The 18,951-nt window shown below is 36.9% G+C and overlaps 1 protein-coding gene across 1 annotated transcript in view; it reads right to left on the reverse strand.

Annotated features, from left to right (window-relative positions):
- The window catches only part of ARHGEF38 (Rho guanine nucleotide exchange factor 38), a 257,682-nt gene that overhangs the window by 205,768 nt on the left and 32,963 nt on the right, over positions 1-18,951 (reverse strand). The window contains exon 2 of the mRNA XM_007948295.2: positions 4,918-5,105. Coding sequence (XP_007946486.1) covers positions 4,918-5,105 — 188 coding nt within the window. The remainder of the gene's footprint in view (positions 1-4,917; positions 5,106-18,951) is intronic.

The raw sequence follows: 18,951 nt of genomic DNA on the forward strand, positions 1-18,951 counted from the left end.
AAGCTATACAAGAGTACAGTTTCACAACAGTATTTATATCAGTAGGACCAGGTTAATTTACCAGTATAATAACTGGTCTAATATTGACATTTTCATACTGAATAAAATTTTATTCCATTTGATAGAAATATGGGTTATGAATTCAAAAGAAGGTATTTTATTACATGTTTAGTCTTTCTGATGTTGATCATTAACTCATCATAATTATAGATTTTAGTGAATTGTGTTTATACTTTTTGAAACATGTTTCAGTCACAAATCCTTTCTTATATATTAAATAATTCTTATTTAATTCAGAAAAAGAAAGAAATAAAGTCAAGATACAGACAACTCCTTTAGAGTAGAGGAGATATGTTATGGATTGAATTGTATCCCCAAAAAGATATTTTGAAATCTTAATCCCTGTACCTATGCATGTGACCTTGTCTGGGGCAATGGGGATTTTCTTTTGTGATTGGTTAGGTCTAATGAGATTATACCACAGTAACTGGGTCCTACACCTAATCATTTCTGAATGATGTCTTATAAAGGAGAATAAAGACACAGACACACAGGGGAAAGATAGTTATCATGTGACAATGGAGCTGGGTACATCCATAAACCCAAGAAAACCAGGGATCTTTAACAGGTTCTAAAAGCTGAAAAGACAAAGAAGGACCTTCCCTTAGAGCTGATGTCCTGATTTGGACTTCCAGCCTCCATAAATTTCTGTTCTTTGAAACCACCTACTTTGTGGCTTTGTTTATTTATTTATTTTTGCTCCAGTAGCCCTTGGAAACTAAGGCAGGAGAGTATTGTTGTTTTTGTTTTGCTTTTTAAAATAGATGATAACAGTGATGATAGTGGATCAATAGAAGGGGGGAAATTAATTTTACAGGAGTGAGAGGAATGAAATCATTGAGTAAGCCAGAGAAGATGGATTCAGAGCACAAGTAGAGATAATCCTTAATCAGAAGTGGGAAATACATTATATATGTAGACAGGCGTATAGGTTTGTGTTGAGAGTGTATACATTTCTTATTATGTCTATTTTCTCAATGAAATAATAAGGGAGAATATTAGCTGAGAGGAGACAAGACAGGGTACTTGATGTGTGAAGAGACTGAAGAAGATGTGAGGTAGTCCATTTAGAGACAATTACTGCGGTCTTATTTGAAGAAAATGGTCATGAATTTAAAAAGAGTTTTGGAAAAAGGAGAAAGAGTGGCTCCAACTGCATGGGTGATGTATGGACAGATAATCAGGCTTAATCAAGGCAGATTTTTTTTTCAAGAGGAATATATGGGGAGAGAGAGAGAGATATTGAAGTCATGCAAGAAATTATTGTAATGAAAGATACATGAGAACTAGCCAAGTGTGGACCTGATGAACACAAAGAAGTGGTAAAGTCAATAGCTTGGATGTCCTAGTGGCTTCAAAAATTGTCAGACAGAGTAGCAATAGGAGTGGGTTGGAAAAAGAGGAAGTGGTGGTTAAAGAATATCTAGCTTGAAACTTAGATTTAGAATGGGTAAAGTAATAGTAACAACGAGTTCTAGGGTACGACCCTAGAGTAAGTGGCTGAGATGGTTTTGAGGAAAGATTGTTGGTTATGAGTATGTCAAGGAAGTCATTGAGAGGCTGGATGTTGAAATCACTTAAAAATGATACCAGAATTAGAGAGAGAAAAATATGCAGAAACAGTGGCCTAGGTTCTAATTTTTTTCAAACAGAAGGTCTTAAGAAATAAAAAATGGAGAAATGGTGATGAATATTTTTAAAAACATTTTAAAATATGTTTTAAAAACTAGGTAAGTATATGGATATGAATAAAAGAAGAGGTAGAAATATATATACAAATATATGAATATATAAGAAGATATTTGGCCTCAGAAAAAAAATCAAAGAAACATTTATAAAATGAACAACATTCAGCATTAAAGAGGAACCAGAGGAACAGCACCCTCATCTATTGTTAGTAAGAATGAGTATGAGAACAGTATCAACCTCCTGATTGGTAGTTGGAGATGCTTATTAAAATCTAAAATATGCATATCTTTTGACCTATCAAACTCCCTTGCAGAAATTTATCCTAAAGGAATAAGGGCGAAAACCCTCAAAACATACATGCATCTCAGCTTCAGTAACAATAGAAAAACATTCAAAATTATTAGTAGCAATAAAAAGATACATACAAGAGAATGCTGAATGAAAAAAGTATGCTACAAAATAGCATGTGTAATTTTGATCATATTTACATTAATAATATACATGTGGTTTTATGTGTATGTATGTATGTAAGTGTCCAATTTGACATCTGAAAGAATGTTCACAATCATGCTAAGGGTGAATGAATTTTTGAATTTTTGATCATTTTACTTTCGAGTTTATGTGTTTCTTTCTATATTGTTTGGATTGTGTATGAGGACCACCTACGACACTGATGATTAGATTATCACTCCGCAGGTCCTTTGCTTTTGTTCTTGCCTTTACCTGAACACGCTCTCTCCTCCTTCAATTCTCTGCTCAAATGTCCTGCATTTGAAAGGTGTATTTACCACTCAATTTAAAATAAAATATACTTTAATTTTTTTTGTTGTTGTTTTTGTTAGGTGCCATCAAGTCAGTTCTGACTCATAGCAACTCTATGTACAGCAGAAGTAAACAAATTCACAATTTTTCCTACACCTAAGCCCATTATTGTAGCCACTTTGTTAATCTATCTCATTGAGGGTCTTCCTCTTTTTGACTGACCCTTTACTTTACTAAGCATTATATCCTTCTCCAGAGACAGGTCCCTCCTGGTAACATGGCCAAAGTATGTGAGATCAAGTCTCATCATCCTCACTTCTAAAAAGCATTCCATGTTCTCTTCTTCTAATACTTCTAGGACAGATTTATTTGTTCTTCTGGCAGTCTGTGGTATCTTCAATATTCTTCACCAATACTACAATTCAAATGCATCAATTCTTCCTCAGTCTTTCTTGTTCATTGTCCAGCTGTCATATGCATGTGAGGCTATTATATCATTGCTTGGGCCAGGTAAGCAACGTGATGATTTTGCTCTTTAAGACTAATTTAAAGAGGTATTTTTTTTTCAGCAGAAAGAAATCTGGTGGTATATTGGTTAAAGCATTTGGCTGCTAACTAAAAGGTCAGTGGTTCAAAACCACCAGCTGCTTCGCAGAAGAAAGATGAGGCAGTCTGCTTCTATAAAGAGATTTATAGCCTTGGAAACCCAGTGCTATGAGTTGGAATTGACTTGATGGCAGTGGGTTTGGATTTTTTTGGTTTTGCAGCAGATTTGCAAACCTACTTTGCCTGATGTAAACTAATTTTTATTAGTTTATTTATTTGTTGTTTACTATCTGATCCCCATCCCCCACTCCAACTAGGACTTTGTTTTGTACTAAACCGTATTCCCAATGCTATGAAAAGTGCCAATTACATGTCAGCCACTCAATAAATATGAATTAAATGAATGATTATGTATCTATTAAATGAATGAGATAGACAGATACCTCAGAACTTATTGTGAGGTGCCATCAAGTCAATTCCGACTCATAGCAACCTTCTATACAACAGAACGAAACAGTGCCTGGTCTTGTGCCTTCCTCACAACCCTTGCTATGCCTGAGCCCATTGTTTCAACCACTGTGTCAATCTGTCTCATTGAGGGTCTTCCTCTTATCCTTCTCCAGACACTGGTCCCTTCTGACCATGTGACCAAAGTAGGTATGACAAAGTCTGGCTATTCTCATTTTTAAGGAGCATTCCAGCTGCACTTTTTCCAGGATAGATTTGCTCATTCTGGTGGTGCATGGTATTTTCAGTATTCTTTGCCATCTGAGAACATAATAGAATGCAAATATTCTTGCACTTTTATTCTAACTCTCCAAAAGAATTTTACAAAAAGGTCTTGATTAAAAAAAAAAAAAGGAGAGGAATAACTAAGAACACTTCAAGTACTGGACATAGAAAATAAAAATCTTGCTCACAAGTCTGCATGCAACCAGTAACCACATCCCAACCTACAAGTGGGCAAACTTTAAAAACTGGCATACCTTAGATTCATTCTTCTTTTATGTTCTGTATACTGTAATTTACTGTCTGAAGTCCCTGTTCATTGTTGATTATGCTGACTCTCACTCATGGTGCCTTTTTTCCTCATGCAATTTGTAATTTTGTATCATGAATTCTGTCTTTGTCAGTGCTCTATCTGTGTGAATCCAGTATGTTCTGAGCTAGATGTATGTCCTTCCATGAAGTATTTTCTTTTGCTTTTGCTGTGCACCTAAGGGCACTCTGAACCCAGGACCTCTTTAAGTTCTCTCATCTTGCACATAGAATAAATTCAAACCCCAAATCTTCATGAGAAAACACACAAACACTTCAAGTTTTGCTTGGTGCCCATACTACTGATGAGAAAATTTTTACTTTATGTTCAGGTTAATTTTATACAGCATTTCTCTTCATTAAATAGTCATAAATTTAATTGTACTTTCAATGTGGAAAGGAAACCACATGTTTTTCTCTTGTCAATCATTGAGCATCATTGATTCAAATTAAGTGCTTTTTCTGCTGTTGAAAGTCTGTTCCTCAAATCTTGTGATTAGTTACACAGGAATCTGAGAAGGAATAAATGGAAATTTCACAGTGACCAAAAGAAATTTCCTTTCCCCCTTATTTTGGAATACTCTTTCTTTGGCCAAATAGATGGACTCTGAAAGTTCTTATGCTGACATAAGAAGTATGGGACTGATTATGCCTTGCATGGAACCCAAGCCCAGGGACTCAGGGATCAAGGCATGTCATCCACTACAGCTCCTATTCATGGGTGCTTTAGTTTCACAGTCCTAGTGATCCTATTTAGAATCTTGGAGAATTTTAAAAAATCGTAACTGAGACGGGGAAAAACCACCTTAAAGTTGCATTTACCTGTTTATTTCTCAGAGGCTGAACCACTTCCTTCAGGCACAGCTGTAGGTCATTGAGATAGTCTTTCTCTGTTTGTATCAGCTCCTTAATGATTTTTGATCGCTTTGCCATCATTCTCTTCATCTGACGCTCTTCTTCCTGGGTTAAGGCCTCAGCTGCAGAACACCCTGCTTGTGGCGTCATCTTTTCTGTTAAATGAAAACATGTACATATGAAGCTTTCTACTGAGGTTTCTTTTTCCTGTTAGCAAGGAAAAATTCCTATGGGTACTGCATGTTTAGGAAGTGACACACACTAGGTTCCTTAAGGTCAGAACTATGAAACTATGAAGGAGGAGAGATGATAATGGGCAATTTTTTTCACTTCCATTGATTTATTATTATAAAAAATACATATACACAACAGAACATTTGCCAATTTGACATTTTTCATGAGTGCGATTTAGTGACATCAATTATATTATCATGTGCAACCATCACCAATATCTGTTGTCAATTTTTCATCATCATAAACAGACACTCAATGCCTCCTAAACAATAACCCCCCTTTCCCCCTTCCCTCCTGCACCTGGTAACCTCTGATAAACTTTGTCCTCTATACATTGCCTATTCTAGACATTTCATACAAGTAAAATCTTTCAATATTTGTCCTTTTGTGATTGACTTACTTCACTCATCATACTGTCTTTTAGGCTCATCCATGTTGAAGCCTGTATCAGGACTTTATTTCTGTTATAGCTGAGTAGTATTCCATTGTATGTATACTCCACATTGTTTGTCCATTCGTCTTTTGATAGGTATTTTGGTTGTTTCCACACCACCAATGAACACTGGTATACATGTATCTGTTTGCATCACTGCTTTGAAATTCCTTAAGTATACCAGCCACTCCTCGGAAGGAAGGTTGGGCAATCCTACTTCCGTAGTGATACTGCCTCGGACACCCAAGGGGGGTCGCTATGAGTCGGGGCCGACTCGACGGCAAATAACAACAACAACAACATACCTAAGAGTGGAATGTCTATGTCATATGGCAGTTCTATAAGGAAAGACCAAACTATGTTCCAGATGTACGAGTTTACATTCCCACCAACAATGGTTGAGATTTTCAATTTCTTCATATTCTCACCAACATTTGTTATTTTCCTTTTGTTTATCTTAGCCAACCTAGTGAGTGTGAAGTAGTATCTCATTGCCATATTGGTTTATATATCCCTAATGGCAACTGAAGACTGTAGTCTTCAGTATGGATTACACCTCAACATAAAATGAAAATCCTCACAAAGAGACCAATAAGGAACATCATGATAAATGGAGAAAACATTGAAGTTGTCAGGGATTTCATTTTATTTGGATCTAGAGTCAACATCCATGGAAGCGGTAGTCAGAAAATGAGATGTATTTCACTAGGCAAATCTGCTGCAAAAGACCTCTTTAAAGTGTTAAGAAGCAAAGATGTCCGTTTGAAAAGCTGACTCAAGCCATGGCATTTTCAGCTGTCTCATACGCATGTGAAAGCTGAACGATGAATACTGAAGACTGAAGAAGAGTTGATGCTTTTGAACTGTAGTGTTGGGGAAGAATACTAAAAATACCATGGACTTCCAGAAGAACAAACAAATCTCTCCCAGCAGAAGTGCAGCCAGAATGCTCCTTGGAAGTGAGAATGGTCAGACTTTGTCTCACCTACTATGGTCATTCCCTGGAGAAGGATATCATGCTAGTTAAAGCTGAGGGTCATCAAAGAAGAGGAAGACCCTCACTGAGATGTGTTAACATAGCTGTTGCAATGAAGGATTTAAGCATTGCAAGGATGAGGAGGATGGTGCAGGAGTGTTTCCTTCAGAGCTGACTTGACTACAGTGAGTTTTTTTTTGTTTGTTTGTTTGTTTAACAACAACAACAATAGGTAATGATGTATAGTATCTTTTCATGTGCTTGTTGGTCATTTGTATTTCTTCTTTGGTGAAAGGTCTATTCAAATCCTTTGTCCATTTTTTAATTGGATTGTTTGTCTTTTTGTTCTTAATTTGCAGGAGTTCCGTAACAAGTTGAATGACACTTAACTGTCATGATCTGTGCATAAAATATCCTGTTGCTGCTATCTGAGGTTAGAAAGCCAGACTTCAGAATGGGTGCAGTGTGTATAAACATACAGATCAGAATTTCTTGTGGATGTGTTTGTTTTTAAATCAAGGGTATAATTAGTAGTATACCTTGCAATTTGGTTTTTGCCTAATATTAAAAATAACTGTACTTGTTTTCAGTGAGTAGTATCCAAACCTTAAAAAAAAAAAAAAAAAAAAAACTGCCGTGGAGTCAGATCTGACTCATAGTGACACCTCCTTGGGTTTCCATGGTGGTGTCACTACAGAAGTAGATTGCCCAACCTTCCTTCTGAGGAGTGGCCTTAGGCACTACACTACTGAAGTGAGATAGAAAACAACTCCACATGACTGGTTGCTTCCTATTTGTTTGTTTGTTTTTCAATTCATACTTACCAAAATTCATAATAAGTGAGACAGGCAGTTTAAATGAACTTCAAATAAGATTTAGTTTTACAGATTACCTTCAACAGTATGCATATCTGGTGACGTAGTGCCTAAGGTATTTGACTGCTACCCAGAAGGCTGGCGGTTCAAACCCACCAGCCACTCCTTGAAAGGAATACTGGGCAATCTACTTCCATGGACAATACTGCCTCAGAAACCCAAGGAGGGTTCACTATGAGTTGGATTTGACTAGATGGCAGTGAGTCTGGGTTTTGGTACGCATATCTTGCTATTTCAAAATTATTGAATTGCCAGACAGAAACATTTAATTTTAAAAATCACAGGACTGAGTTGTTGAAACAAATGGGAAATGTCATTTAGTGAAGTTTTATATGAACTGTTAAAGTAAGAAAACTAAACATCCTCAAGGAAGACCTTCTCATGGCAGTACAACATTTTGGAAGCTACAAACAAGACCACACACTATGGAATCAGAGCAATGACAGATATCAGAGAAGGGTATGTATATATGTGTGTGGGGGGGGAGGGGTGCATTTATGTGTATGTACATCTAAGGAGCTCTGGTAGCATAGTGCCTAAGGCACTTGACTGCTAACCAGAAGGCTGGCGGTTCAAACCCGCCAGCCACTCCTCGGAAGGAAGGTTGGGCAATCCTACTTCTGTAGTGATACTGCCTTGGAAACCCAAGGAGGGGTCGCTATGAGTCGGGGCCGACTCGAAGGCACATAACAACAACAACAACAACATCTGTAAGTGGATTTATTAAAAGCTTGAAACCACCACAAACTTAATTTTCACCTTAGTCACTGCAGTTAGAGAAGCAATTTTATTTCATTTAAAACTAATGCAATTCCAGTAATTATGTAAGACATTTTCAATGTTGATACTACCTCCTGAGATGAAGAACTTTCCAGAGAGGCCTATTAAATGGTTATTCAGGAAAAAATGCATAGACCACAATGTATGCAAGTGGAAAAAGAGAGAGGACAATCCAGAGACTGACTCCAGCAACAAAGCTAAGACAATTAGAGAGTGTTACAGTAAAGTAGTTATTGGTTCAACATAAAGAGAATGAGAAGAGAGACTTCAAAAAACAGTGGGAATTCTTGCCTCCATGCACCATTAACTTCAGAAGTTGAGGCAGAAACTTAATAATCAAACATCTGTGGAGAATGTTGTAAAGATAATTCTAGAATTAGTTTGGCATTTACACTAGGTTGATCTATCCTGGATTGAAGACAAATATGGTGTTGGACCATTTCCTTGGGAACAATTGTTCCTTCTTTGGGAAAGAAGATAGATTTGACAAACAACACCTAGGAGCATATGGTTTCACAACATTTGGGTAATTCAGTGCCAGAGATCATCTACATAAACTACATTTAAAGAGAGAGAGACAGGGAAAATCTAGACAAGGAGAGAGAATGCACGCATGAAGTGTTCTGCAGTTTTCATATTCTTGATCAATGTTACGAAAGTTTTTGGATTCTTGTGATGGTGTAGTAACTAAGGTATTTGACTGCTAATCAGAAGGCTGGTGGTTCAAACCCACCAGTCACTCCTCAAAAGGAAGACTGGGCTATCTACTTCCATAGAGATACTGCCTTGGAAATCCACGGAGGGGTTGCTATGAGTCAAACTGACTTCATGGCAAGGAGGTTATTTTTTTTGGTTTGTGAATTTGTAAAAGACCTCTGGTGGCATAGTGGATAAGGCATTTGGCTACTAACCAGAAGTTTATCATTTCAAACCCATCAGACACTCAATGGAAGGAAGATCTACTTCCAAAAATATTTACAACCTCAGAAACCCAATGGGAGTTGCTATGAGTTGGAATCAACACTATGGCAGTGAGTTTGGGTTTTTTGTTTTGTTTTGTTGTGAATTTGGAAGACATTTATTAGGGTATAGGAAGAACCTACCTTTCAGGGTCCCAAATGACAAAGAAAAAGTTATAATTGGGTGTCATTACTATCAATTATTTTGGGTATAAAAAAAGGGAGCAGGTCAACCCTGAGGGAGATGCAACAGCCAGGCTGTGTATAGAATTTGTTCAAATGTGAGTTTCCCTTTGGTTACCCCTTCTAAAGGGCCAGGGCTTGTGAGGCAGAGGGCAAGGCACAGAAGTAAGGATTCTTTATTCCTGGGCAGGGTGAACAGTTTACATTCGCCCACTTACCTAAAGATTGGTGGTTCAACCTCCCTCCCCCAGTGACAACACAGAATAGTTACCAGAAGGAAACCTCACTAACAGAGAGCCCACAAAACAGTGCAGATTGCATCTGATTACTATTTAACACCATTCTGAAAATAAAAAGGGCACTATTGAAAAACTGTGCTTTTCCAAGTTCTGAAGATTTTGTGCTTCACCTTACAAAATTAATCTATCAATTACTTGGGAGCCAAGGAAGAAGGGAGTCTTTCCTCAACTTTGTCAAAAAATTATTTCTAAAATACATTCTCAGGTTTTTTTTAGTTCTAAATTCCAGGGCTCATTACATTACTATATCAATTTAACTTATTTCACAGATTTTCTAATTGATGCATTTTAAAATGTATGTTTGATTTTTATTTCTTTCAATTAAAAACTGCTTAGATTTTCTAATACTGCTAAACACTTTGTTAAAAACAAATTTGGGATACAAAGATGACCAAAATGTCAGTCAATAAATTCAACTTCAGAAACTTCTCCCTTCAGGTGTAAAAACTTTCTCAGGGAATATAATACTGAGCAACCTTATGAGATCTTTTTGTCTGCTCCTTTGTGTCAAATTTATTGCAGGAACAAGGGTTTGACTTGCATCATTTTATGGTCAAGTCTCTAAACACTATCCATGTTTGCATTTCTTAAATCAACAAATTCTCCACAATGCATTGTGGGCACAACTTTGTTTTTATAAAGTCCTCCTCTGCTTTATAACTTTTGTTTTCTAGTTACACCAAGTTTTAAAATATAAAGCTACTTGTAACACATTAATATTACCTACACATATCCCTAAAATCAAGATTCAGCTATAGCAATCGTTTATTTCTTGATAAAGCAACAGAGAAACTAAATATTTGTAGAAGAAGGAAAACTAGGGCTTTAAGAATGAACATTTTTCAGTAGTTGTCATCAACAGAAGATGGTCAAAACCTCAGTGAAACCAAGGTTGAAGGGATATTTAGATTGGTTTTTAATCCAAAATGCACCACTGTGTATGAAAACAGTACCATGTAACTAACACACTTTGCCTATCGTCTATTTCTTTCATCCACAAAGTCCATTTTTCCAGAAGTGTTGATGAATTTTGACTATTCTAGCTACAAATTGGTAACATATGTGAAGATTCCCAGCCAAGGAAGTTTACATAAAAGGAGGTTGCTGTGGTTTGAGGGAAAGGATAATCAGACTTAAGGCCACATCTGCCACTCATAGCAAAGAGAGTATGGTGGACAACCTATTTATCCTCACAGGCCCTCAGTTTCCTCCTCAGTAAATTATAAATGGAAATAATCACATGAATAATCATGAAGACAGCAATGGTGTGTGGAAGGTCCTTGAGATCCTTAAAACAATAAAATATTGAGCATTATTTCTATGGCCGTGGAAAAGAAAGGGCTCCTTCTTCTATATTATCAAGTTTTTCCACACATAGGGAGCTCTGATGGCATAGTGCCTAAGGCATTTGACTGCTAACCAGAAGGCTGGTGGTTCAAACCCACCAGCCAGTTCTCAGAAGGAAGGTTGGGCAATCTACTTTCGTAGAGATACCACCTTGGAAACCCAAGGAGGGGTTGCTATGAGTCAGAAAACAACTCGATGGCAGTGACTTTGGTTTTTTGGTTAGGCCAAACAATTTCTTTATTTCACAATTGTCAACTTGTGAGGAAAACAGCATGACTCTGAAGTGGCTAAACAGCTACATTCAGATAAGAGAGGAAGAAGAGAAAAAGAGAGAGAGCTTCTAGAGAGGAAGATTGGAATAGAGCTGAAGTTTGAAATCCTGAGCAGCTTGGCTCTTCATTGATAGCCAAGGTTTAGCTTAGAGTTAATCATGTCCTTCTTTTGTTTTCTTGTTGTTGCTACTACTGCCACTGTATTGGAGTGGATTTTGATGAGAGGTGATTGCTTTCTTTATTTTTCAAAATTATAACATAATATACATTTGCTTAATTATGAAAGAATATATATTCCTAATACACATATTGTAAGGGTAAGTGTATGGACTTGGGAGCCACACTGCCTGGGTTCAAATTTCACTCTATCATTTACTGCTCCCATGACTTTGGGGAAGTTATTTAACTCTGTACATAAAATTCCTCATCTGTAAATTAAGGATAACATTGTTGTTGTTATGTGCCTTTGAATCGGACCTGACTCGTGGTGACCCTCCTTGGTTTTCCGAGGCGGTATCTCTATGGAAGTAGATTGCCCAACCATCCTTCTGAGGAGTGGCTGGTGGGTTTGAACCGCCAGCCTCTGATTAGCAGTCAAGTGCCTTAGGCACTACACTACCAGAGCTCCTATGGATAACATTAGGACAACTTAATTTATTAACTGTTATATGATTTTCAAGGTGTTATTAATCATAATATAGTTCATATCAACCTTCCCAACATATTTCTACACACATAAAAAACCCACACATACATATAGGAATTACGAAGGCTGGTGAGAAAAGGGCCAAGAGCTGCAGAATGTACAGAATGGAGAGAGGAACAGCCTGAGACTGACTCCAGAAACAAAGCTAGGGCAACTGGAGAGGGTTATAGTAGACAAGTTATTGGTTCAATGTAAAGAAATGAGAAGAGACAGTTGAAAGAGTAGTGAACATTCTTGCCTCCCTGTACCACTAACTTCAGGAGTCCAGGCAGAGGCTGAATAATCAAACATCTGTGGAAAATGCTGTAAAGACAATTTTTGCATCAGTTCAGCATTTGCGCTAGATTGATCTATCCCAAGTTGCAGGTGAATATGGCTCTGGACCATTTGCCTGGGAACAATTCTTCCTTCTCCTGGAAAGAAGTTAGATTTGACAAGCAGCACCTAGGAGCATATACTTTCTGTAGTCTGGATTTTTACTCACTGTGGTAGGCAGAATAATGCCCACCCCTCCAAAGATGTCCACACCCTAAACCTCTGAACATGTAAATATGTTATCTTACATGGCAAAGGGGACTTTGATGATCTGGTTACATTTTCATACTTTGTGATAGAGAGATTATCCTGGATTATCCAGATGGGTCCAATCTAATTATAGGAGTCTTTAGGAATGGAATAGGAAGGCAACAAAGAATACAAGAGAGATGAAGCATGAAAGGGACTTGACTTTCCACAGCTGATGAAGAAAGGGCCAAGAGCTGTAGAATGGATGGAGATAATCTCTAGAGGGTGAGAGCAGCCCTTGGCTGACAGCCAACAAAGAAACTGGGACCTCAGTGCTACAACCACAAGGATCTAAATTCTATCATCAACCTCAGCAAGAAAAGAATGGATTGTACCTAAGTGTATCCAAAAGGGAACATAATCCAGCCAAGACCTTGATTTTGGCTTTGTGAAGCTCAAAAAAAAGAGGCTCAGCTGAGCTCACAGAACTACAGAAACTGTGTAATAATAAATCTGTGTTGTTTTAAACCTGTAAATTTGTGGTGTTTTGTTACAACAGCTATATAAAACAAGCATGCTCATATATGCTAAACTGTAAAAAATAAAGATGCTCATATTTGGTCTGCTCTTTTTAAGAATATTGAACTACATTCTCTTACTACAACTATAATTGAACTACAATGACACAGATTTTTTTCTACCTCTACCTCACAGTGTTACTCAGTAAATGAATCTTCAGAGCCAAGCATTGCCCATCCCACAGTACCCTGAGCTTTCCTTATGAAACTAAGCACAAAGAGATCATCAGTTGGACTCTTTTCTTTCAAAATAGTTTTTTGGTTTTTTTCAGTATTTTGATTTTCAATACAGGCCATGGAAATCATACTTAGAAAATAGGGGTAGAGTTAGACCAAAGTTTCCAATTGTTGTTGGTTTTCATCAAGTCGGTCCCTGACTCATGGTGACCCCAAGCACAACAGAATGAAATGTTTCTTTGTACTGACCCATCCCCAGGATCAGATGCAAATCAGACCACTTTGGTTTATAGCCTTTTCACTGGCTGCTTTTCAGAAGTAGGTCACAAAGCCTTTCTTCCTAGTCTATTTTACTCTGGAAGCTCCACTGAAACCTGTTCAGCACCATATCAACATGCAAACCCTCACTGACAGATGGGAGCTGGCTGTGTATGAAGTGCATTGGCTATGAATTGAATCCTGATTTCCCACATGGAAGGGGAACACTCTACCACTGGACCACCACTGCCCCTAAGTTTTTGATCAGACAATATTTACCAGTAACCTGGGTTCTTCTTGTGGTCTGATATATTAGTGTCTTAAATTTAATTTAATAATTTCCAAAAACAGTCACACACCACACACTAGCTCAAGGGACAGTTCTGATCATAGAAATGGCCCTGAAGTTCATGTAATGACAATAGTGAAGACAAGAAATAAATGGCTGTGGAAGAAAGGAATGACATTCCAGCAATACTTCACAAATTGTGAAAAAGGCATCTCAACATGCCTAACTAGAGAGCTATTTTAAAAAGCCAGATAAAACATTTTTAAATATCAATTTAAATAACTGAATGTGCCTTCGAAAATATGTAAGAAACCTTCTGAAAACAGGAACAAACGTTTAATGTAGTCAACGAAGCAAGTGAGGTTGAAACCACCAAATAAATACACTTGAGGAATCTACAGACATTGGAGGACTAGTAGGATTAGAACTCTGTGTGTCTGATGTGGTGAGACTGGGCATGGTGGGTGTCTTAGGCTGGGTTCTCTATAGAGGAAAAACCAATGAACCTCATATATGTATACATATATATATATATATATATATATATATATATGTATACATATATGTATACATAGAGAGAGAGAAAAAGGTTTATCTCAAGGAAATGGCTCATGCTGTTATGGAGGTTAGCAGGCTCCAAGTCTGTATGTCAGATGCCAGGCTAAAAGCTTCTCCTGACTCATGTAGCTTCAGGGGCTGACAAACCCAAGATCAGTAGGTCAGACAGTGAGCTGATAAACCCAAAATGGCAGGCTGCTGGCTCACAGCTGTAGAAGTTAACAAGTCCCAAGATCAACTGGCAATATGGCAGGCCATTTGCTCAATCCAAAGAACCAGAGGTCAGATAACAATGAGCCAACTGCAGGAACCAGATTCTGCAAAAAAACAGTTTTCCCAGAACATCCATATATATTGGATGCCGGCTACACCTGTGAGGAAACTCCTTTTCAAGTGATTTGCTGCTCATAGCACATTTCATCATGGAGATAATTAAATTATATCAGATCTCATCATGGGGGATGACTATATCATAACTGCCAGACCACTGGAATCATGGCCCAGCTAAGTTGACACACAAACTTAACATCACAGTGGGATGAGTTTAGGGCAAGGTCTATGAGTAGAGAAACAACATAAAACTAGGAGTCTTGAGGGAAACACAGTCAAGGAGAGGTGAACTAGGGAGAAGAAAATACTCTGAAGAAAGAGACATTAATAAAAATTATCTAAATGTTAGGAACTGCTACATGGAAAATGAATTTTCTCTGTAAACTTTCACCCAAATCACAGTAAAAATAAAGATAATATGTCTCATTAGAAGATTTCACTGAGATGTCAGGGACAGTGACTAGCTCTCATATAGATTTGGAACCCGAATTCATTCAGCACTTAACAAATAACTATTAAGGGCCTACGGTGAGTCTAAACAGAGTCCTTGGGTGAGACAAATGGTTAAGCACTGAGCTACTAACTGAAAGGTCAGTGGTTTGCACCCACCTAGAGGCACTTTAGAAGAAAGGCCTGGAGATCTGCTTTTGAAAGTTCACAGCCTTGAAAACCCCGTGGAAGAGTTCCACTCTGAAATACATAGGGTTGTGTGATTAAGAATTGACTGGACAACAGGTGGTTTGATTTGGTTTTGGTATGAGTCTGAAACTGTTCTAAGAGCTGGGCACACGGAAGCTAACAAAACCAAAAGCCATTCTTAATGGCTTAAATTTTAGTGGGGGAAGAACAATAAACTAACTAAATAAATCATTTAGTATAGTAAAAGGCATTGAGTGCCCTGCAGAAAAATGAAGCAAAGAGGGTTGCTAGGGAGTGTGTAAAAGATGTGCAGTTTTAAATAGGTGGCAAGGGAGGTTTCATTGGAGGATGACAATTAAGCAAAGACTTGAAATAGATGAGGGAGAGAGCCTTGTACCTATCTCAATCAAGTAGTTCTCAGCACAGGAACAAGCCAGTGGAAAGTCCTTAAGGTGAGAATGTGCATAGCCTATTCAAGGATCAAGAAAGAGGTCAGTATAGCTGAAGTGGAGTGGACATGTAGATGAAAGTAGGAGAAGAGATAAGCAAATTGGAGGGGAGGTACTTTGAAAGAGATTGTGGGGCCTTGTTTTTAGAACATATATATATCTTTATAAGGAATTTTGGTGGCACAGTGCCTAAGGCATTTGACTGCTAACCAGAAGGTTGGTGGTTCAAACCCACCAGCTACTCCAGGAAAAGAAGGCAGGGCAATCTATTTGCATAAAGATTTACCACCTCAGAAACCCAAAGCAGGTCACTATGAGTCAGAATCTACTCAATGGCAGTGGGTTTGGTATTTTATACATATTTATTGTTACAGAAGAGGTAAAGGCATTGATTAACTATTTTAAATTAACAATGCATGCTAAAATTTCAAGCCAACCAGTAGAATAATAAAAATAGTGTGTGACATTTCAAAATCAGTACAAACTAAAATGGAACAAAATTTAAAAAAAAATAATTCAAAAGAAGAAAAAAGAAACAAAAGAGGAATCAATAGAAATAGATAATACTACTTAGTACTACTACATAGGTAGATACTATTTATATAGAGATATTATAGATAGGGGATCCAGTTATAAGAGTACTCATAACAAATGAAATGACTGGATTACTAAACAAGATTAAAAATAAAAAGCTTATACTATTTAAAAGAGCAAAGCAGGAACACTTAAAAATTTTGAAAGAGGATAAAAAGATATGTAAGCAAATACTATTTTAAAAAATGTATCACTATGATTTTTAAATATCAGACAAAATGATCTTAAGGCAAATAAATAAAATTTTAAAAAATGGCTTTAAGGCAAAAAGATTACTAAAACAAAAGGAGCACTGAATGTAATAAAATATTCAATTCACCAGCCAAACCAAAAACCAAACTCACTGCTGTGGAGTCGGATCTGAATCACAGCGACCCCTCCTTGGGTTTCCAAGGCTGTATCACTATGGAAGTAGATTGCCCAACCTTCGTTCAAAGGAGTGGTTGGTGGATTTGAACTGCCAGTCTTTTGATATAGCAGTCAAATGCCTTAGGCACTAACGCCACCAGAGCTCCTAATTCATCAACAGACTATGACAATTCTAATTTTGTTTGTGCTAAATAACACAGTATCAAAATACATGAAACAAAAATTAACAAAACTGTGAATAAAAGTTGTCAAATCACCCATAATAGTGGGTAATTTAAACATAACTCTCTTAATAACTAATATATCAGATAGAAAGAAGAATCAGTCAAGATGAAAAAAAAAAACTCTACTCAAAAATTAGTGATTACACATTCTTTCTAAGGACATGTAACTTCATGAAAATACACCATATTCTAGACCATAAAATTTCAAAGAATCAATAAAAACCACAATATCTAACTATATACTATGCAATTAAATTAGAAATAAATAGTAAAAATAAAATGTAAAGGCTCATTCATTTGGAAATTAAAAAAAGAAAAAATAACTCCTGAGTCATAGAAAAAATCACAATAGAAAATATAGTTATTCTGAAAGATAAGAAAAATATTGTATATCAAAATATGTGGAGTGTAGCTAAGCATTGCTTGCAGGATTACATTTATAGCCTTAAATGCTCACAGAATAAAAGAAAAAAAAAGACTGAAAATTAATGATTTAAGAATCTAACAAAAAAAGTTAGAAAAGAACAATGCAATAAGCCAAAAGAACATAGACAAAGGAAATTAGGAGTAGATAATGAAATTGAAAACAAAGCTAGAAAGAAGATTGGTTAACCAAAATTTAGTTATTTGAAAAGACTAGTAAAATTGCTAAATTTCTCTGTCAAGATTGATCAAGACAAAAAGAGAGAAGGTGGCTATGAGTCGAATCGACTGGAGGGCAGTGAGTTTGCTTTTTTGTTGTTGTTGTTTAGGAATGAAAAGGGGACATGATTTTATAAGTAGCACAGAAAAGCTCACTGCCATCTAGTTGGATTTGACTGAGAACGACCCCTCCTTGGGTTTCTGAGTGGGTATCACTACGAAGTAGCCTGCCCAATCTTCCTTCAGAGAAGTGGCTGGTGGGTTTGAACCGCCAGCCTTCTGGTTAGCAATCAAATGCCTTAGGCACTACACCACCAGAGGCTCCATTTATAAATTAGAGGAATAAAATAAAATAGAGGAAGTTAAATAAGCAATTTAAATTGTCACACACACACACACCTTGAACTCGCTAGTATATGTAGTTTGAAAGGTACAGAGTTCTTACAATCACTCAAGAAACAGATAAAAACAATTCTGTATCAATTTTGCAGAGAATGAAAAACATAGAAACCCTCTGCAGATCTTCCTATGCAGCTAATATATCCCAAGTACCAAAACCAGAGGACAATGTAAAAAAGGAAAACCACAGGCTAATTTTCTACCATGAAAGTAATTTTAAAATCCTAATTAAACACATTAGCAAACTAAATCCAAGGAGGGGGGAAAAAAACCCACTGCCATCAAGTTGATTCCGACTCATAGTGATCCCCTTTGGATTTCTGAGGCAGTAAATCTTTAGGGAAGCAGATTGCCCAGTGTTCCTTTCGCAGAGTGTCTGGTGGATTTGAACCGTGAACCTTCTGGTTAGCAGTCAAATGCTTTATGCACTGCGCCATCAGAGCTCTTTTAATTAAATCCAAGGGTGTATAAAAATTATGTATCATATCACAGGGCATTTTTCTCAAGGAAATGAATCCAAAAACTTATACACAAATGTTCATAGCATTGCTATTGGTAGTAGTCAAAAACTGCAAAAAACACAAGAGTCTTTCAGCAAGCAAATGATTAAACAAACTGACAACATCATATAATTGCCACCCTTCAATTACTTGATATATGCGGCAATGTGAATAGATTTTGAGTATTAGACTAAATTGAAAAAGGCCAATCTCAAATCACTACAGACTGCATGAATCCATTTCTATTACATTTTCAAAATGATAAAATTAGAGAGATATAGTACAGATTTGTGGTTGGTGAGGAACAGGAATGGGAAAATCCTAGGGAAAGTTATGAATTCCAAAGATCAAAAGACATTTTTTTACAGGCTCTCTGAAAGAAAAACATGGGATAAGAATATGATCAGGACTTTAAATTTCTTTTGTG

Source organism: Orycteropus afer, unplaced genomic scaffold (genome assembly GCF_000298275.1).
Source record: "Orycteropus afer afer isolate SDZICR_OR568_19922 unplaced genomic scaffold, OryAfe1.0 scaffold00211, whole genome shotgun sequence".
NCBI lineage: Eukaryota > Metazoa > Chordata > Mammalia > Tubulidentata > Orycteropodidae > Orycteropus > Orycteropus afer.